The sequence below is a fragment of the Garra rufa genome, chromosome 25 (assembly GCF_049309525.1).
Source record: "Garra rufa chromosome 25, GarRuf1.0, whole genome shotgun sequence".
In the NCBI taxonomy this organism is placed as follows: Eukaryota; Metazoa; Chordata; class Actinopteri; order Cypriniformes; family Cyprinidae; genus Garra; species Garra rufa.
The window spans coordinates 24,059,572-24,082,945 of record NC_133385.1 but is presented as its reverse complement, the minus strand read 5'-3'; the positions used below and the strand labels follow the sequence as shown (position 1 = coordinate 24,082,945).

Below are 23,374 nucleotides of genomic sequence, written 5' to 3'. Positions count from 1 at the left end.
ACCTTTATTTTCGGTATGGGTTACAGGCTTCAAAACTTCAGTATTATTCTCTGTATAGAGCAAAATAGTAAAAAAGTTGCTTTGCAATTCAACTGCAAGTAGTCTCGTGTTTATTTGGAGTGCAAATTCATTTTAAATGATATATAAAAAAAAACAAAACAAGAAAGCATAGATGTTTACCATGTAATTACCATGAATGTGTCGGGGGAAATAGTAAGGAAATATTTTTAAAAATAAATCTGACGATCCTGACACGCCATTTCCTCATTAGATTCGCCTTAAAGAATTATGTCTTTAAGGATTTCATATAGCCTAATTAAAGATTTTGCTTTCGGTTTCGGTTCATCATTGTAAAACGCTCCTGTTCAAGATGGCAGAAGCGCATCCTCTATGTTTTCTTTTTTATATATAAAGTCACAATTTAGTTTTGTTGATATTGTGAATGCACACAAATTAAAAAGGACCCTTTAAAGCTCCGAATCATATATTACTCTTACCTTTATGAGCAAAAATTATGCCAAGTTTTAAGTTGTTTCCAATGCAAGTGATCGCGCTGGTGCCTCCAAGTCCTGTAAGCCCGCTTTAGCTTTCACTTTCCGCACAAACGATTGGATATGGGTCTAACAGCGCACATTTACGTAGGTTAAACGTTTAAACTAACATATATAATATGCTTGAACTGTTTAATATCTAAAGATTTTATTTCAGGCAAGTCATGGTCATTTGAGAAGGCTAAATTGATCAAACATAGAAGATTTTTGAAAATCAAAAACTTACATTTAACAAACAAAAAATGCTCCAAACGCTTTTCTAAATTAACTTAGTATAACAATGAAACGAAATATAATCACTTTGCCATTGCATACAAAACGGAACTATTTATGTATGTTTCGCAGTGCGGCTGCGCTTGTGTGAGTGCGCAAAGTCGCCTCAACTCATGTAAAGAGCGGGAGGGGTTTAGAGCGTATTCTACAGTAGCCTACACATCATACAAGTTTATTATATTTACTTTTAATATTGTGTTTTGTCAACGTCCGTGTTAATTTATACAATAAAATTATAATTCTAAAAAACTCCACTCTTTCTGGTTGGGGGGCCAATGGGGGGCCAGTGTCATTTTAGGGGTGGCTGCGGCCCCCCTGGACCTCCCTTGGAGGCGTGTCTGTGTCTGTATGGTTTTTGTTGGTTCTAAGTGGGACTTTCGTGGATTCTGAAGGGCCATGTGCTTTGTGTGGTGACCAGTAATGTGAAACCCTAATGACATGCTCAAAAGAGGATGTACACTCTGTCTTAAGAGTGATAAAAATGCTGCTTTTGAACCAAAAAATAGCTCTCATCTTGACGGTGTAGTCATAACTCTCATTAGTGCGTCAGTCAAGCAGGAGCTGCCTGCCACCGCTTTCATTGATTATGACAGAATGTGCTGTGAATTAAAGATGTAGGATTAGTCCCCGCAGATTCCCTCCCCTCCTCTCCGCTGAGATATTTTTAGTGGGTTTGCAGGACGTGGGAGCATCCCACTGATGGTGAAAGTGCCGAAACCAAGAGGAACGACAGGCCTGAGATGGTTTAGAGCCTTTGGTGAAGAGATTACACAGTGCTCAGTGGTAGCAATGGAGGTCTGCAGGTTTTAAAGATGGTATGAAATCAAATAAACTTAGATTTAATTTTTAATTTTTAATTTTTTTTTTAGTTTGTTTTAAAACCAGTAAGCAAGGACCAGTATACCTAATTATCATACATGTACAAGAGACAGAAACGTAAGAATAAATCTAATCTTGAAACAAATACATGTTGCAATAATTATATATGGATATACAATGTGGGAATAAATAAATATAAAAATAATTGAAAATTAAAAAAATGAAAGGATAAAAAGTAAAATGAATGAAAATAATGTTTACGAAATAAAGGAAAATTTTATTGAAAATTAATGAAATGATAAAAAAGCTAAAATGAATTAAAATAATGTTCAAAAATAAAGGAACATTGAATTATCCTGCTATAACATTAATTTATGTATTTATTTACTTATATACTGTGATGAAAAAATGGACTGATAACTAAAGTATTTTGTACACTGTATTTATTTATTTATTTAAAGCCGATAAACTAATGGTAATCAAGATCAGTCTACCTAATTATCATAAAAGAGACAGAAATGTAAGAATAAGTACAAAAAATGATGTTAAAAAGTTTTTATATACTGTGGGAATAAATAAGTATAAAAAATAAATAAACACAAATTAATTATAAAAAATGAAAGGATACAAAAATAAAGGTAAAACAAATAAAAATGATATTGAAAAAGTGTAAAAGTTGAATACAAAAATAAACTTGAGACTAAATTTAACTTAAGATTTTTTTATTACAATAATTTATGAATTTATTTATATACTATAATCAAAAGTGTTATGCGCTATTTGTTTGTTTATTTATTTATTTAAACCAATGGTAAGCAAGACCAGTCTACATTATTATCATAAAGGAGACAGAAATGTAAGAATAAATAAATATTTTTTTTAAATAAATACAATATTTATTTAGAAATATATAATGTGGGAATAAATAAATATAAAAAAAATAATGAACAAAAATGAAAGAATACAAAAATAAAGGTAAAAATAATAAAAAATAATGTTAATAAAAAAATTGGACTGATAACTAAAATGTTAGTTTAGTTTGCACATTTGCACGATAGTTTGTTTTTTCTATATATTTATTTATTTAAACAGATAATCTAATGGTAAGCAGGACCAGTCTACTTGCAATACAATAGACTGAAATGTAAAAATAAATTCAAAAAAGTAAAAAAAAAAAAAAAAAAAATTTCAATTAACTATTATAAAAAAATGAAAGTATAATAAATATAGGTAAAATAAATACAATTTAACAGGAAAAAAAAGGAAAAAAATTAATTTTTATTAAAAAACTTTTTTTTTCTAGTCATTTATTTCTTGTTTTTACATTACTTTTTGCATTTATTTCCTATATACTATTAAAACAAAATTGGACTGATAACTAAAAAGTTTTGGAATAATTAAACAAAAACAAAAATGTAGACACAAATTAGTTATTATGTTAAAAAAAAGGATAAGAATAAAGGTAAAATGAACAAAAAGGGAACTTTAAAAAAAATTGGACTAAATTTAATGTAAAATTAATTATTTTTTATAAGAATAGGATTTAAAAATAAATACAAAAATGAAAGAAAAAACTTGAAATAAAAGTGGCAGTATTTACATAGGGACATGCAACGTGGGAATAAATAAATCGTAAAATAAATGAATACACAAATTAATTATTTAAAAATGAAAGGATAAAAATAAAGGTGAACTGAATAAAAAAAAACGTAAAAAAGTAATGCAAAAGTAAATGTAGGACATTTATTTAGTATGCAATTTATTCACTTGCATACTATGATCAAAAATCATACTTTAGCTTTGCACACATTTGTTATTTTTACTTGCCGATGTCTTTATTTTTACTTGTGTGTTATCTTGGAATTTAAGTCTGAGAATACAAGTTGTTGCCTTTTTTTGTTTTTTTTATTTATACGTCTTTTTTTCTAGCTGTCTAGCATATTTTCTCCAGCCTGTTTATTATTTCCCCACAATCTTCCATCTCCCTTAACAACCTGCATTTGCAGATGCTGCATATTGTTTGTGTTTGATAAGGGACTGATAAGAAGCTGTTTAGTGCTTGCTTTTTCCAAGTTAAGCCGCTCTGTACAGGCACTAAGCTCAGAAACGCAGTGATTCAGAACGCACTTCCTTTTATTACACTCTGAGGACCTGTCAAATCATCTTCAATTATAATAATAGAGCTATTGTGTGTGAACAGAAGAGCTGCCATTTTCCTCTTCTGTCCCCAGCCTTTGCCATTTATTGACTGTGGCAGCTTTTCATTGTGCACCGCATCAATATGTCGCCATAGACTTATATGGATCAATAATGACATCAACCTTCCCATTACTGCCTACAGTAATAAAATTTTAAAGTCATGATTTGGGTGGTAGACGCCTGGTTGTTAAAGTTCAGAGTCGGTCATATAATAATTATAATGAGATTTCTGGTCGATTTTTGTGCCCTTTGGCGAGACACTTGACCTCAGAGCAGGCATTGCTATTAGTACTAAAAAAAGTTGTTTTGGAGATTCAATCAAACCCATAATCCTAACCTAAGATGACATGTTGGGCTTGTTAAAGAAAGGTGTGCTATTACTTTCCACCTTTGAGGAGAGGTGTGCTATTACTTTTCTTTCAATAATATACAACTCTATTTTTACTGTCTGACTGATAGATGACAAGTAGCCAAGTTTTACTGACTTGGATGCTTGTTGGAAATTACATTTGCTTGTTTGAAAAGTTGAGTTTTTTGTGTCATTCATGTCACTGATTTCAATAGCGTGCTCTTCTCAGAAAAAGAACCCTTGTGACTTGATGGAACCAGTTTCAAATAATGAAAAATAAGGTTGAAGTAATCTTCAATTCACAAACACAGTTCAGTCCAAATGGTTTTAGAGATTCAAACAGCACTCTCTACTCTATGAAGAGGCTCTAAACCATGATTAATCTGCTAATATCGAGTCTGAACCACTCACACCAGCTGACTAACAGTCTAATAGCCAGACCTTTGACTAAACTAGATTCTGGTAAACCAAGTGATTTAGTCGAGAGCAGTGAAAGATTTTCTGTCGTTTGTTGTGTGATTTGACATGAATGACAGAAAGCAGGAATATTAGACTGCTGTCACTTTAAGAGCTGCCCAGATCCAATATACTGTTACACAAGTTTTCTTTCTCAGCTGTTTGCTTTAACTTACAACCTAAATTACTGTTTACTAGGATACTTGCAAAAACAGGCATTTTGACACGTGTGTATTTAACAATTAGGCCTAAAATCATTAGGATATGAAGTAAAGATAATAAATAATTACATATATAAAAACTTATTTTTTTGATTAGTAATATACATTGCTAAGAACTTTATTTGGATAACTTTAAAGGTGATTTTCCTCAATATTTAGATTTTTTTGCACCCTCAGATTCCAGATCCATCTCGAACAAAGATTGTCGTATCATAAACCATACATCAAGGGAAAACTATATTCAGCTTTTCAGATGATGTATAAATCTCAATTACAAAAAATTGACCCTTATGACTAATTTTGTGGTCCAGGGTCACACATGTATAAAACCTTGTAATCAGTCAATCAGATTTGAGCATTCCAGGTTGTAGAAGTACTTTCCAGTTCAGTTTTGTATGCAGCAGGTCAGCAGACAGACTGTGAGACTAGCTGACTCTTGACTACATGCTGGACTTATACAGGTGGAGGTAAAGAAGACACACACACCTAAAGCATTTGACCGCATCCTCTGCAGCTTTGCGCGATGAGAAAGCCATTGTGGAATTAGAAGGAAATCCGAAAGGTCAGGAGAAACTGGGGGGCCTGATATGGATAAAAGGGGTGAGAATCAAATCGATTCTGGGGTGCATTGCTCACCGTATGACCTTTTACTTTAATTTTACAGAGACTTGTGCAGTTTTGCATAAGTTAAGACGCCTGTATTCTTCAGGCGCCCCAGCAGCGTTTAATTGGCATTCCTAAATAGTTTGCTTAATTGCGTTTTCTCTAATTTCACTTCTGAAGCAGTGATTTAAATTTAAATTGGACATGGTAATCACATCAATTAAAAAACGAACTTAAAATCACCATGGCCAAGAAAAAGAAATTGTATCAAATAAAATTGAACACTTCTTCAAAGAATAAAGGGTCCTTCAGTACACTGTGCATTTTATTTTGAATGCTTTTGGGTCCATTCAGGCTAACACGTCCACCTCAGAGCCCACCGCCAACAGTAATAAAAGGCCTCCACAAGTTCAACCTTCAGCCTCCCTCTATTGTTATGGAAAAAACAGCCAATCATGCCATGCAAAAGCTGTATTCGGGTCCCCGCAGGTTAGATCACTTATTTTCTCAATGCTGTTTATGAAAATGATTTCAGCTGTGCTCGACGAGGGCAGACGGGGTAGAAAATTAGTGTTGAGTGGCTGTAGGATTTGCTGTATTGTAGTGATTAGGTAATGAAGTCAGCCCTCTTTCCATATAGACGGGCCGTCTGAGTCGCCTGAAGGCCATAACCGGTAGTTATGAGTTGTTATGATAAAATAAGACCCATTTTATGGATGGCTGATTGTGTAATGCGGCACAGCGGTCTGTAATTGTGGTGCTTGTGTCGTGCAGAAATCATGTGCCTCTTGGCCCGAATGTATAATCCACCTCATAAATGCAATGCAATCATAATTTAACAGCACTTTAATGAGGATAATGTCGTATAATATTAGTCTGGTTTTAAATTGAATTGTAGGTTACACTTTACAGTAAGTTTCAATTTGTTAGCATTTATTTTTATACAGACCTAAATTAATTTAAAAATGATTACCATTGTTCATCTTTGAAACACAAATTAAGATATTTTTGATAAATCTGAGAGCTTTCTGACCCTGCATAGACAGCAATGTAACTGACGTTTAAGGCCCAGAAAAGTAGCACGAACATTGTTAAAATAGTCCATGTGACATCAGTGGTTCAACTGTAATGCTTTCAAGTGACAAGAATTTTTTATTTAGCCTTGAAATGTAAGATTCCAAAACAAAAGATTATTATCAACTACAGTCGTGGTTTTGAGAACGACACAAATATTAGTTTTCACAAAGTTTGCTGCTCAATTGCTTTTAGATCTTTGTTTCAGTTGTTTCTGTGATGTACTGAAATATAATTACAAGCACTTTATACGTTTCAAAGGCTTTTATCGACAATTACATGACATTTATGCAAAGAGTCAGTATTTGCAGTGTTGGCCCTTCTTTTTCAGGACCTCTGCAATTCGACTGGGCATGCTCTCAATCAACTTCTGGGCCAAATCCTGACTGATAGCAACCCATTCTTTCATAATCACTTCTTGGAGTTTGTCAGAATTAGTGGGTTTTTGTTTGTCCACCCGCCTCTTGAGGATTGACCACAAGTTCTCAATGGGCAGGGCTCGACAATAAGGACTGCCCGATGGCCCGGGGCCAGCGTGCGAGACGCTCGGGACAGTAGACAGGATATCTGCCTTGTCACTAAAGTTTAATTTGCCTGCGGCTGTTTGTCAAATTCATGCAAATACAGTCTTAGAATCGAGAAACAGCTTGCATTTTTAAGCCTTTAAATGCTACCTTCTCTGTGATGTCGTGAACACCGTATTGTTTTTCGGTTCCTCTTATCTGATTGGATGTTGTACGCACTGTTTTTTCCGTAACCCGGTAACAACCAGTACAGCGAAGAGACTGCAACATGGCGGCAACATCAAATTATGAAGCTAAAATGAAAACGTCTGTTTCTAACTCGCATTTGCGACTAAAAATTAGTACGTGCGACTGTGGAAAAATATATTTAGGAGCACCATGTGCCCCATCAGCGCATTTGTGTTTGCGCTCAGGGGAGCTTCAAAGGTTTCTACACGTTTTTGCAACGTTGAGTAATGTATCACAGACATTTCTCACGAATCCATTCATAAAGTGTAGAGAGAGTGTAAATAAGAGACTGATTGTGCAGTAAGTTATAGAGAGCGCCGTTGATTCTTATAGAGCTTTGTGATATCGCAAACTAAGATGAGTGACAACTTATACAACTTAATAATTTTTGAGTTTGTAAATGAGGTACTGATTTAATACAACAGTTAAATAAACAAGAAGTTATTATTTATGTGACTTACATTGTCTGACTATAACACTATGCCTGATTTTGCTCTGTTTCGTCGTCAAAAGTGGTCTGAAACAAGTCACAACTGAGCCGCTGCGCATCTCCACTCAAACACAGCGGTGTTTCGTTTATGAATGAACGTGCGTTTTTAAACGAATGGTGAAATGATTCAATTTCCCATTCATTAGGAGTCACTTGCTTTATTCCCGAATGAACCATCAAATTAATAATATGATTCAGTAATTAAATCAGTCTCTTGCCACCACCTGCTGGCAGATCTCTGTATTCAAAATTGTATAACATGAATTTATGAATTTGATTGCACTCATGGCACCTCTGAGCCTAATTAAACATGAAAAGGTAAAAACAAAGGTAAAAAAAAAAATCATGGACGACCACCGTAAAAACAACATTTTTAACATAAATTCTGCTTAATAACACTCTATTTACTAATATTGTTTAATTTTCTTCTTTGCAACAACATTCCTTTAATTAAGTCCTCCATTTATGTATAGTTAACTGCTGATCTGGGACCATCAACCTGGACATACTGTTGTGCATAAATTTAGTTACATCACAATTATAATTTTTTAAAATTGTCAATTGTATTTAAGGAAATGTACAGTTATATTTGGCTTTTGACACATTAGTTAAAATGTGGCTAAGAAATAACTATTAACTTTTTTATTATTATTATTATTTTATTTTTTTTTTGGTTGGGCCAGTGAAAATTTTGGCAGGGCAAGTAAAAATCTGAACCACTGGCCCGATGGGGCCAGTAGAAAAAAATCCTTAGTGTTGAACCCTGCAATGGGATTAAGATCTGGGGAGTTTCCAGACCATGGACTTCATGGATTTCAACGTTTTGGTCCCCGAGCCACTTAGTTATCACTTTTGCCTTATGGCACGGTGCTCCATCGTGCTGAAAAATGCATTGTTCTTCACCAAACTGTTGTTGGATTGTTGGAAGAAGTTGCTGTTGGAGGGTGTTTTGGTACCATTCTTTATTCAAGGCTGTGTTTTTGGGCAAAATTGTGAGTGAGCCCACTCCCTTGGATGAGAAGCAACCCCACACATGAATGGTCTCAGGATGCTTTACTGTTGGCATGACACAGGACTGATGGTAGCGCTCACCTTTTCTTCTCCGGACAAGCCTTTTTCCAGATGCCCCAAACAATCGGAAAGAGGCTTCATCGGAGAATATGACTTTGCCCCAGTCCTCAGCAGTCCATTCACCATACTTTTTGCAGAAGATCAGTCTGTCCCTGATGTTTTTTTTTTTTGGAGAGAAGTGGCTTCTTTGCTGCCCTTCTTGACACCAGGCCATTTTCCAAAAGTCTTGGCCTCACTGTGCGTGCAGATGCGCTCACACCTGCCTGCTGCCATTCCTGAGCAAGCTCTGCACTGGTGGCACTCCAATCCCGCAGCTGAATCCTCTTTAGGAGACCATCCTGGCGCTTGCTGGACTTTCTTGGATGCCCTGAAGCCCTCTTAACAAGAATTGAACCTCTTTCCTTGAAGTTCTTGAAGTTCTATGTTCAGTGCAGTTGTCTTGACAGAAGGAAATGAGGTACATCTCTAATTTCAACATTATTTGATCTTCAGACATTCCTCTTTAAAAGAAAAGTATCATATTGAAGTATCTTATCATAACTGACCCATATTTGTTTTTTTACCCCCCCCCCCCCTGTAATTTGTAAAAGTGAAAATGGCCATTTTCCCCCTCCTGTATAAAATAGTGGATTGCTCAGTAAATATTCATCCATGACATTTAATATTTTGGCTTTCATCACTATGTATTTCTATCTCTCTTCAGCAAAAAATATTATCAAAATCAAAAGTTTAAGCCGCAGTGACCGCTGATTCAGTTGACACGGAATGACCCTAATAATCAAATACTTTTAGAGAATTTAACATCATGGCATTCCAAGAGAAAATAGTGGTTGAGAATATATGTAAGTACATAAGAAAGAAAATGGTTGAAGTCAGCACTGAACAGAATTGTACCCTGTTTATTTATTTATTTTATAATCTCGCTACTATTTGGAAAGGAGCATGCTTTTCTAAAGAAATTAGTTTCATGTCTTGTTTCACCCGGAAATATCTCATTAAAGGATTAGTTCACTCAAGAATTTACATTTTCGGATAAATTATTAATTAAATTGATGGGGTGACCATGTTCATATCTTTCTTTCTTCAGTCGAAAAGAAGGATTTTTAGGAAAACATTCCAGGATTTTTCTCCATTTAGTGGACTTCAATGGGAACTAACAGGTTGAAGGTCCAAATTGCCGTTTCAACGCAACTTCAAAAAGCTCTACATGATCCCAGCCAAGGAATAAGGGTATTATCTAATGAAACAATCGTCATTTTGTACAAAAAAAATAAAAATGTATATACTTTCTAATCACAAATGCTTGTCTTGCATTAGCTCAAAGTACGACCCAGTGTTTATAAACCGAATATGCAAAGAAATTCAAACACCCTTTACAAAAAAGGTAAAACAACGATGTCGGATGATTTTGAAGTTGGAGGAGAAAACGAGATGGAGCTTTTCGCCCTACCCTACATTCTTAAAAATAAAGATGCTTCACAGTGCCATAGAAGAAGCTAGTTTGTTTAAATGGTTCCATAAAGAACCTTCAACATCTGAAGAATTTTTCTGTTTCACAAAAGGTTCTATGTGGCGAAAGAACGTTCTTCAGATTATAAAAAGGTAAGAAATAGATGGTTCCTTAAAGAACCTTTGACTGAATGTTTTTTTTTTTTGTGGAACCAAAAATGGTTCTATGGCATTGCTGTGAAATCTGGGATTGTGTAGAGCTCTTTGGAGCTGCATTGAAACTGCAATTTGGACCTTCAACCCATTGATCCCCATTGAAGTCCACTATATGGAGAAAAATCCTGGAATGTTTTCCTCAGAAACCTTAATTTCTTTTCAACTGAAGAAAGAAATACACGAACATCTTGGATTAGATGGAGGTGAGTAAATTATCAGGAAACTTTGTGGTCAAAAAGGTCCATTATTGATTGTCATTAGTTGTGATGGGGAAATCTTTCAACAATATGTGAAATTTCTGATCATGTTTGAAATTACTAGATTTCTCTGGTGAAATTTTAAACAATGCTAAATATGACTATACCTTTACCAGTAAAACCAATAGGTTGTGAATACCATTTCATGTTGACATTGAAATTGTAGGTTTTCTAGCAAAAGGTAGTGAATACAATACCCAAAAAGTTCCTTCAACCATTAAAATCATTATAAATGCAGAAAAGAAACGATTTTGCACAACCGCACCAAAATGAAGCCCTTCTATGTTTGTTTTACACTGTGTTCAAGTCTTGCACTTCACATTTTGACCAGTCCCTCTGCTTCTGACTTTTTCATCCTTGTCTCACAGGGTGTCTTGAGGAATCAACCAACCTTTGCTTTTAAACACATTCCTAACACAAACACGCAAGACAATAGACAAGAGTCCCGATATGTTTGTTTTGTTACAAGTCGTTTGCCCTTTAGCCAGGGCAGAATCATTTCTCCACACATTCAGCCTGAGGTTGTCGTGATCTGCTGTTTTTGTTCCTTCCCTGCCCCTTCCACATTCTCACTCGCTCTCTCTCTCTCTCAATCTCACATTTGTTTCTTACTCTTTTCCCATGTGTTTACCACCCTGTGGTTCTCAATTGGATTACTGTTTGACAGCATTGCAAACAGAATAGCTGCAGGCGCCGACTTTGAAGGCTGTCAGAGCCATAAACATAGGTTTTTGGTCCCTTTCTTTCTCTCAATCCCATTCCACATTTCCTTCTGACACACATTTGCACCACTGCTCTGGTTTTTTACTTCAAAACTTTTCTGTCTTTCTCTTTTTAGCTGTAGTTCAGTACCTTACTTCATCAGTTCCTCTACATTCAGTGTCACAGAAAAGATGCACCAAACAAACTCAATGCACTGTAGGTCTGATTAGTTTTATGGGGTTTGTCCAATTATACAGAATTGGTTGTATGTCCAGACATGATCCTGTACTGCTCATTACCTCCAGTCCCTCTCATTTGGCCTCTGCTTTTTCTCCTCGAAACTTTCCAGAGCGGTTTTGTCTTGCCAAACTCTTTGTCATTAGGTTTCTTCCTGCTGCCAATGAAAACTTGCACCATACATCTTTGAAAACAGCGTGAACATTGCATAAAATATCTCGTTTTCAAGTTTAAGGTGATTCCCCATAAGATATTTTTTCTCAGAGTACGATTGAGGCTGGGAAAGAAGCACAGATTTCTATTCAGATGTGAGTAATCGGACTGCCAGGAGCGAGTCCGAGGGCAGAGCTTGAGTTCACAGGAAAGCCGATAAGAGGAAACGCTCGAGCGAATTTGAACACAATAGAGATATAAATGGAGCAGATTTTCTGCCAGTGGGAGATGTGATTCAACATTCATATTCATATAAATACACATGTAAGGGGATTGCTTGTTGTTTAAGAGATCAAACAAAAGAGCTCGAATGAGCGGCTTGCGATAAGCAGTTTCGCAGTCATTTTCTCAGGCTCTTGAGCAGTGAGCCGTCCTATAGATGTTGATCGAGTCACTCCATCTAGATTTCGAAAAAGAGAGTGAGAAAGCAGGGGAGAAAGAAGATTTAACTGTTTTTAATGTTTCACGCCGCCCAGTGCGAATAACAGCTATGTTTTATTCATGAGGAAGCGTATAATACGGTCTGCCGCACTCAGTCTTTTCCCGACCTTATGAGACAGCTTTATAAACAATCTTTAACTTTTGACCGTTTGAGGCTCTGGTATATGAGTAGTAAATCGCACCCCTCCGGGCTTAGTTTGGATTCAAAGGGTATTTGTTCAAATTTGATACCAGACAAACTGTTTTAGCTCGCCACGCACTTTGTATTTTGGCATGGTAGAGTGTTTCATTAGTCATCTATATCCTGTGGTACAGATCAAGATGGTTGAATAAGCTCATTTTTTGAAGTCTAGTGAGATGCCTTGATGTCTACTGCGTGTGTAGTTGAAGGGATCTCATAAATGGTTGATTTGGAACATTCTGTTTTGGCCAGAAATATACTGTGTTAAACTCAAATTAGTTTGATTGTTGATTGTTTTCTGAAAGAAAATCATTTTATCTAGCTAGGATGCATTAGATTATGGAAGCCCGTTTCCGCCATTGAATAAAAAAAATGTAAAAATGTTAGATATAAACTGTCAATTCTGAGAACAGAAGTCACAGTTGTGAGATATAAGCTTACAATTATGAGAAAAAAGTCAGGATTGAGTTTATATCTCACAATTCTCGCAAATTAGACTCTTTTTTTTTTTTTTTTTTTTGCAATACTGACTTTTTTCTTAGAATTGTGAGATATAAACTTGCAATTTTGAGACAAAAATTGTTTAAATCGCAATTCAGTTTTTTATCGCAATCATGGCTTTTCGCAAAATTCTGACTTTTTTCTAAGAATTGCGTGATATAAACTAATCTGAATTGCGAGACAAACTTTCAATTCTGAGAAAAAGTCAGAATTGAGTTTGTACCGCAATTCTGGCTTTTTTTCCTCACAGTTCTGACTTTTCTCAGAATTGTGAGATATAAACTCACAATACTGACTTTTTTTTTTTTTTTTTAGAATTGCATGATATAAACTTGCAATTGCAAGTTATAAAGTCAGAATAGCGAGATACAAATTCTGAGAAAAAGTCAGAATTGAGTTTATATCTTGCAGTTCTGCCTTTTTTCTTTAGAATTGTGGGACAAAACCTCAGAATTGTGAAAGAAACTCGCAAATTCTGAATTTTTTTTCTCACAACTGCAAGTTACTATCTCACAATTCTGACCTTTTCCTCAGAATTGTGAGATATAAACTCACAATACTGACTGTTTTGCAAGTTATAAAGTCAGAATTGCAAGATATAAACTTGCATTTTGAGACAAAAATAATTGAGTTTATATCGCAGATTTTTTTTCTGAAAAAAGATGACTTTTTTTTTCTCAGAACTGCGGGATAAACTCGCAATTGGGAGATATAAACTTATTTCTGAGAAAAAAAGTCAGAATTGAGTTTATATCTCGCAATTCTGACTTTTTTGTCACAGTTCTGACTTTTTTATCAGAATTGTGAGATTGCAATTGCAAGTTATAAAGAATAGAGTTTATATCTCACAATTCTCACATTTTTTTGCAATACTTTTTTTTGCTTAGAATTGGATACTATAAACTCACAATTGCGAGTTATAAAGTTAGAATTATGAGATACTTGCAATTCTAAGGAAAAAAGTCAGAATTAATTTTTTATCTCGCAATTCTGACTTTATTTCTCAAAATTGCGAGTCATAAAGTCAGAATTACAAGATATAAACTTCCAATTATGAGGAAAAAAGTCAGAATTATTCTGACTTTATTTCTCAAAATTGTGAGTTTATTTTGCAATTACGAGTTATAAAGTCAGAATTACGAAACTTGCAATAACTTGCAATTCTGAGGAAAAAGTCAGAATTCATTTTATATCTTGCAAAATTTCTCAGTATTGTGTTTATTTTGCAATTGCGAGTTATAAAGTCAGAATTGCAAGACATAAACTTATTTTATAACTTGCAATTGCAAGTTTATGTCATGCAATTTGGAGAAAAAAGTCAGAATTGTGAAATTATAAGTTGCAATTACCGTTTATTATGGTTTTTATATGCAGTGGCGGAAACAGGCTTCCATATTAGATTGATCAAAGTTTAGTACAAAACATTTTTATTTTAAATACAATGCTATTTTTTTATTTCTGCAGGTTTGCTAAAGGTTCACTCCATACTAGAAGACTTTTAAATCCCCTTGCTTTATTATAACAGTAAAAATTATATACGTTAAATTTAGTAATTAAAAAAAAATCTGCCCTAAAAATGTCTATGACACTTTCTAGGTAGACAACACACTAGGTTTTGGAACAGAGCAATAATGTAAAAATAAACATGGTATTTGAGACACAGCTGCAAATAAATGTTAATACATAACGCCTGTGAAATCACCTTTCAAAACTGAAAATGTTTGTCATCGCTAAACCTTTCTGTTAATTAATCATCACCCTCCAGACTTGTGGCTCTCACACGCTCATAATCTCTCCCTCCTCGTGTTCATCACCGACACGCCGCCCCCCATGGAGTCAAATACACCAATATAATCTCCCAGTCTTCCTTCATAACCTGCTCCCACTGCTAGCATGGCAGCTCGGCCATTATTCCTGAGCTAATCTTCCATCTTTCTTAGGACATTCTTCTTCATTCTTCTGCCAGGATGAATTCCTCATATTAGCTTTAATTACACAAATGGCTCTGTATCTTATTAATCTCTTCTCTACAGACAGAGCACAGCTCTGCACACTGTTGGTTATAAATAATTGAATGAGATTTTAAACCGCCAATTAAGTCAAGCAGCAGGGAGAGAGGAAATCCCTTGGTGGCCGATTCATTAGTAATAATGTTTGACATTTTCACCTCCTCAAAACGGAGGCATTGGACACCATTGTGTAGTAGCAACAGTCTGTAGAGGCGTATATTATATAAGCGCTCACTGTACAAAACATACAGGTGGTACAGTTTGGACAGCTGCGTGTGAGGGAGGTAAGGAAATAAAACGGTCTGAAACACTGAGTTTGCTGTCTGGGTTTCCTGCATTTAAAGAAGCACCAACTGCTCAGTGTCCTTTTTAGGTTATGCCTGTCAGGCTACATCTACATTAATTCGGATACATTTGAAAACTCTTTTTTTTTTTGTTTCAAAACGCTTTCCGTCCACATTAGCGTTTTCCAAAAGTTTCTCATCCACACTGAATCATCGGAAAATGTTACATTTGCTTAACCTCGCTCACTGAGATCATACAGACATAAGTTTGACATAAATACATAAATTCTTCTGGCAGGATCATTTTATTTACGAAAATATCTCACTATTTACTGACGCGTCCAGGTCGTGCTCACTCATGTTTTGCCACAAAACGGCGACCGTGAGTACATTTTCTGTCACCTTTGGAGGAGTGTAATATGATGAGCAAACAGAACTTTAGCAAGAATGTGAAAATTGCACATAACAGGCACAATACTGGTAAAAACTTAAATATCTGTTGGTATGAGTCACATAACTAAATTTGGGTCAAAGTTTTCAAAATGCACACTTTAACGTGAAAATTCAAGAGTTTCAGATTTATCATATCATTCATTTTCAAAAAGCTCAGTTTTCCTTGACAAAAATGCCATCTCTGTGTGGATGGAAGGCCAAAAGGGAGAGGAAAAATTAGTTTTTATTTTATATTTTCCATGCAAAACAATAAGCAGGGAATTTATTTTCTGTCACTATAATTTATACTAAAACTGCTGGACTTAAATGGCCTTGAGTGCCTTACATGTTTTAATATTTTAAACATATATTTATCATAAAATTATGAAATATTCAAGTAAAATGTCCAAAAATAATAACTGGGTGTCTGTTTACACACTAAGTGCAAATAGCAGACCTTGTTTACACTTGCTTTACCCACCAGCATGCACTCTGGGTTAAAAACAACCCAACTTGGGTTATTTGGCAGCTCAGCAATGGGTAAATATTGGACAGAACACATGGCGTGTTATTTTGACCCAGCTGGTTGAGTTAAATGTTTTTGCCCAACATGTTGGGTTGTTTTATTTAGTCAACTGAAAAGTCAAAATTATTATATTGCTGGCTTAAAATGGCCTGAAAAATTTTAAATCACACAATCACAGCAATAATCAAAAGATTAACATTTATTATTAAGCAAAGACAAATTGAATTTATTTGGGTGAATACAACAGTTTACAATATTACATGAATTTTAAACTCATTTAAAGGGATAGTTCACCCAAAAAATGAAAATCTGATGTTTATCTGCTTACCCCCAGGGCATCCAAAATGTAGGTGACTTTGTTTCTCTTGAATGTCTTGCATTAGCTCAACTGCACGCATTACATAGTCATGTTGGAAAGGTCATGCGTGACGTAGGTAGAAGGACCGACCCAGTGTTTACATAGCGAACGCACAAAGAAAGTTAAATGCCCTTTACAAAAAAAACCTATGATGATTTTTAAGTTGGAGGAAAAAATGAGATGGAGATTTTCACCCTACCCTACCCTACCGTTTTGAACCTTTTCAACATGATTACGTAATGCACGAAGGCATAGATGCGCATCTCAGAGCTTGTTCAAGACAAAAAATACTAAAATGTTTCCAACAAAAACGTTAATTACTTTTTGACTGAAGAAAGAAAGACATGAACATCTTGGATGACATTGGGATGAGTAAATGATCAGGAAATTCACAAAAAAATTCAAGTTAATTTTATTTTCTATATAGCACTAGATCACATTTGAAGTCATTTGTCATTTAAGGTTATCTTTCCTATAGAACAGGTCTATACCTTGTTCTTTTATTAAACAAACTAAATGCCTTATGTTATTTATTTTAGTTACACAACAGCATGTCATTTCTGTCTCTACATGGTCGTGCGTTTACAACGTCTCCTCCTAGAAAACACGGACGTGATCGCGGACTCCATTCATAAAAACCGAATTTACTATAGCGCAGAATGTCATGGAATTCGTCGATTTTTGGATGAATAAATCAAAAGTTGCCCTGTCTCTTAATTCGGATTGCGATATGGACTAGTGTCTGTAAAAAATTAAATGCAAAAAGACGGTTTAAATATGAATCCTGCATGTTCCGATTACCTCTGTATGTATGAATGGCGGAGACACGTTTTTTTTTACTACACGCATAATGAAGCACGCTTGACGCTCCCAGTAATTTTTGGCCTTTGCATCTCACATGAACAGAAAAACTCAATCTTCAAAGCAGCTGTGAGTGTCACTTGTCAATTTTACCATTTCATTTGAGAAAACTAGCATCATATCTTACTGTGTACGTACACACAGAAACTTCACGGCAACCTGTCAAAATAAAAGTACGGGTTAACATGTAACAGAACAGTATTACACTGTAAAAAAACAATTTGTTGAGTCCACTTAATTTAATTTGTTTCCTGACTGCCTTAAAATTTTAAGTTCAGTCAACTCAAAAAAGTTTAGTCAACAAGAAATGTTAAGTTGTACTAAGTGAGAACTTCGATTTAGTTGATTTAGTTGATTCAACTTAAAATTTAAAGGCAGTTGGGTAACAAATGATTTTAAGTTGACTCAACAAATTGTTGTTGTTTTTTTTACAGTGTAGTCTTGTATTACTTTTGTACAGTACAATGTAGGTGTTTATATATTCCTATTTAAATAATTTTACGTAAAACAATTAAATGATAAAAAATAAATATTACAACAAGATTAACCACTTAATTGTAGAAAAAAAATGACAATTATTATTACAACTTTTTTAACTGAATATAATTTTTCTTCCACGTATTGATTTTAACAGTAAACCTCTGTTTGTTTGCCAAAACTAAAAGGGTTTATTTTTAATTTGATTAAAAATAAATAAATGTTTATGCTTTCATTTGATTAAAACACACAAGAATTTCTGAAGAAAACAAGACTGTAGGGCCCTATTGTTCAAAATGTTGAAATAGAGAGTTTTGAACTTATTTTTTCACTGAAATAAATGTTTTCGTTATTACACAAAGTAGGGTAAAGTATCGGGGGAAAAAAGTAACGCTGGCTACTGGCCAACCGTGTAAACCTAGGGGAAATGGCATTATAACATCTGGCCATTGCATCTGAGAGTTTAGCGTAAAGAACCTGCCGTACGTTTATGTCTAGTTGCATTAGAGTGATATTCCTGAATTCAGTTCTCGACTGCTTCAGAGCAAATGAGCAGGCCCGTGTCCTCTCAGCATGACCGCCTGTCTGTCACTTCACCTGCGTGGCCTTTTTGAGGCAGGAGGAAACTATTCATTTTCTCTACGGGAAAGTAAGCCACCTGCCCACTGACTCATTCAAGTACTAAGAAGGCACTGCAAGATATCCAATATCATTGTTTTTGCCACCGTTTGAATAGGCTTTTTAATGGAACCAATGAACTGTTCATGAACAAACAAGTAGGTGCGTTTTATATTTCCAAGAAGGAAATTTAAGTCCTTTCTCTGTATTGTATTTAAGTTCTGTTGTATATCTTCGTATTGCATGTATCCCATTAGACACTTATGTCGAATGTGTTTTAAAATGAGCACATTCTCCAAATCTGGGAAAAAAATTGTAATCTCTACAGGTGTCCAAGTAAAAGCGATTTGAGTGGAGTTTCCCTCTATGAAAAGTGCCTCCTGTTGTGCTCCGATCTCTGTCGTCTTACGCGATCGCGGCGGTTTCGACACAGATATATTCCCCCGCCTCCTTTGAGACGAGGCAGCTGAAGTGTCTTTGTTCTGCTCCATTACTCGCGCTTAGGAGCTGCGATTCGTCTCCATCTGCTGCTTCTGTTGCGCCTCACCAACTTCGGTTTCCCCCAGACACGGTGACCGAATATAAAAAAAATGAAATTACTGAAAAGTGGTTCATGAAAAAAGTGTTTTCATGGTCTTCAGTGCAGATTTGGTTAGCCAAACTTGGACATGACCCTTCTTTACAAAATCCACCATACAAAGACACTGTTGAGACTGCTATAAAAAGAGCATCTATGATAAAGAAAAGAAAATTTTTTTTACAGTAAAAAACAGTAAAAAAAAATATTTATCTTAATACAATGCTACTCAGCTTAATATTATCAAAAAACGTTTAATTTTTTTTCTTATGTATTCATTGATTCATTGATTCATTCAAATATCCAGAATTATTATCATACATTTTAAAAGACCTCGACCTTGACATATTGACCAGTCATTAAGAAGTAAGAATAAAAATAATAATAAACTACTCAATGTAAAGGTTTTCTTTCTTTTCAATGCTATTTTTCTTTATTATGATAATAGGACAGTTGTATTACTTGACGTTTTCTTTTTTTTTTTTTTTATACCTTAAAGATATGAAAAATATCAGGAACCTTATCCATCCATCCAGAATTATGATCATAAATTTTAAGAAGCTTTTTGGCATATTGACCAGTCATTACTAAGAAAAAATTATAAAAAATAATAATTAAGAAAAAGTGAAACCACTCATATTTAAGGTTTTCTTAAAAAAAAAAAAAAAAGTTTTAATCGTTTCTTTATTATGGTAACATGACTTTTTTTGTATCACCTTTACTTTGTACCTCAAAGATATTAAAAATATCAGGAACTTCATTTATCCATCCATCTATCCATGCATCCATGCATCTATCCATAATTATCATACATTTTAAAAACTTTTTGACATATTGACAAGTTGTTACTAAGAAATAATAATAAAATAATAATTAAAAAAGTAAAAGTACTCAAATTTAAGGTTTTCTTTAAAAAAAATCAGTTTTAATCATTTTTTAAATCTTTTTCTTTATTATGATAACAAGATGGTTGTATTACAGTGACATTTTATATATATATATATATATATATATATATATATATATATATATATATATATATATATAATATATTATATTATTATATTATTATTATTATTTATTTTTTTATTTTTTTACTTTATGCCTCAAAGATATTAAAAATATCAGGTACCTTATTTATTTATTTATTTATTTATTTATTTATCTATCCATCCATCAAGAATTATTATCATACATTTTAAAAGACTTTTTGACATATTGGCCAGTCATTACTAAGAAATAAAACTATAAAAATAATATTAATAAAGTCAGAATATTAAAACGTTATTAATCCATCCATCCATCCAGAATTATCATAAATGTTAAGAGACTTTTTGACCTTGACATATTGACAATTACTAACAAGTAACAACTAAAAATAATAATAAAAAAGTCTAATTACCCAATATTAAAGTTTTCTTAAAAAACAAATCTATATGTAATGAGGCTGTTTTTCTTTATGAATACATGGCTGTATAACCCTGACATTATTTAGTAGTTATTATTATTATTATTATTTTTTGCCTCAAATAAATAAAAAATATCAGAAACCTAATTTATCCTTCCATCCAGAATTATTATGAATTTTAGGAGATTTCTAGGAGACCAGTCATTACTAAGAAATAATAAACAAAAAATATATTGAAAAAGTCTAAAATTAAGAAGGTTTGAAGGTTAAAATTGAAAGGTTTAAAGGGTTTTCTTTTTTTAAATCTGTTTTTAATCTGTTTTTCTTTAATCTTTTTCTTTATGATGATAACAGGAAAGCTGTATCACCCTGGCATTTTTATTTTTTTACATTATGCCTCAAAAATATAAAAAATATCCAAAGCCTTATTTATTTATCCATCCATCCATCCATCCATCCGGAATTATGATCATAAATGTTGAGAGACTTTTTGACCTTGACATATTAACCATTACTAAAAAATAATATATTAGACCATTACAAAATAATAATAAAAAAGGTAAATTTGTCTTTTCTTTATTGTGATAACAGGACAGTTGTATAACTCTGACATTTATTTATTTATTTTTGTTTTGCTTTACTTTATGCCTCAAAAATCTAAAAAAAATATGCAGTAACATTTTTTTATACACCACTTGAATAAGAATTTTAATGGAACCAATGAACTATTACATTTTCAAGGAAATGTAAGCCTTTTCTCTGATGTCCTTGTATTTACCAAGTTTAGCAGTACTTCATATGAAAACCTTTAAATCTATTCATCGTAATGGACCGATATATAGACCTGAATCAATCAGTATATCAATGTATTGCACAATATATGTACATGACCTCATATATTGCTCATTCAACTTACATAAAAATTAATGTCACCATGTTTTTTGCATTCCACTTGCGCCTGTGTTATTCGCAGCTTCTCGTACATAATGTGGTGTAGTCATGAGGTGCTAGCTCAAATTTAAAAATGCTTCTACAAAAAGTTTCATCTGCAGATATGGCCTTATTTAGGCATCTATGATATAAAATGGATTTAAAATGATAATAATATTGCTTATTGCAATTATCTCTGGGGCAATATATCACATAACAAAAAGATGTTATGGTGACAGGCCTGCTGACATATTGACCCTGTTGCTTTTTTTTCCATCAGGGCTTCTTGAAGAGCGAACGCGTGGCACGCATGGTCCAGAGCGGAGGCTGTTCTGCCAGTGACTTCCGCGAGGTCTTTAAGAAGAACATTGAGCGTCGTGTACGCAGCCTTCCTGAGATCGACGGCCTGAGCAAAGAGACTGTCCTCAGCTCTTGGATCACTAAATACGACGCCATCTACAAAGGAGAAGAGGACCAGCGGCGGCCGCAGGGACGCATGCCTTTCAGCGCTGTGTCTGAACTCATCCTCAGCAAAGAACAGCTGTATGAGATGTTCCAGCAGATCCTGGGAATCAAGAAGTTTGAACACCAGCTGCTCTACAATGCCTTGCAGGTCAGTGCTAGCTAAGTAAGACTTGATGTGGCTTAATATAACATAAACAATGTCTCTTACTAAAATACGTAGTAAAAAAAACAAAAGTGTGTTATTTAAAAAAAAAACACATCGTTTTAAACATATTTTGGACTATGGGGGGGGGGGGGGGTCATTATTTCGATGATGTCAAATGCTTGCTATTTTTACCATAACACAACTCTGAAAATAAAACTAACACAATGTCACATTGTGCAGCTTTTGGTTGAAGGGCAACAAGAGAAGCGATGTAAGTCTTCACTGCTTTCCTAGCACTAAGAAGAAGAAAAAAGAATGGGAAGACACCTGTGGACGAATAAAACTTTCTAAAGACCTGCGTCTTTGTTCTCTCGACTTTAGCCATGATGCCTTTGAGGCTTTTAGTAGACCACAGCTACTGAAAGAGCTTACAGACGGCAGAGACAAGAAACGCTAGATGCCATCCTGGCAGGATGCGCTTTTCAGCAACTAAAGGAGTTTCTCAGCATGGATTTCACTCGATATCCAGGGGCGTTTTAACTCCTTGTTGGGGAACATCAATGGTTTAATCAATGATTTGGTTTAAGCCTATGTGTATATCAATTGTCACCTGTAAGCTCTTTCAGTAGCTGTGGTCATTGTACCAGTATTTTATTTTCCATGTTGTCTTGTGCTAAAAATTGCAACAGGTAGCACAAGTAGCTCATCGAGTGCAACCATTTTACATCATAGTCCAAAGTATGAATAAAACGATGTGTATTTTTTTTAATTACTTACATCTTTCATGGTTTATCTACTACATATTTCAGTAAAAAACATAATTTACGTTATATTAAGCCATAAAAATCTTAATTTCTGAGGTTCCCTTTAAGGTTTTTTTTTCCCCTCAAAGTAACTGATGATAAAATGTACGGCTGCATGTGTAATCATTAAAAAACTGAAGGAATAATTTGCATCCGAAATTATAGAAAAACAGTATGTGACAAAAGAAGTATGTCCAAATTCTCAGTACTCATTAAGAGCAGGCAAAAAGTGCTTGGATGACTTCCGGCATTCGGTGGAAACTCTACTATCCCATGAGGCCACAAAACAGCATTTGTGACCCTGGGCCACAAAACCAGTCATAAATCGCACAGGTATATTTGCAGCAATGGCCAACAATACAATGTATGGGTCAAAATAATCAATTTTTCTTCTAAGCCAAAAATCATTAGGATATTAAGTAAAGA

General features: G+C 34.2%; 1 protein-coding gene across 1 annotated transcript in view; it reads left to right on the top strand.

Moving 5' to 3' along the window:
* The first annotated feature begins 21,827 nt into the window (after positions 1 to 21,827).
* Positions 21,828 to 23,374, top strand: part of cadps2 (Ca++-dependent secretion activator 2) — a 132,141-nt gene continuing 130,594 nt past the window's right edge. Inside the window, exon 1 of the mRNA XM_073831643.1 lies at positions 21,828 to 22,148. Coding sequence (XP_073687744.1) covers positions 21,846 to 22,148 — 303 coding nt within the window. The 5' untranslated portion in view covers positions 21,828 to 21,845. The remainder of the gene's footprint in view (positions 22,149 to 23,374) is intronic.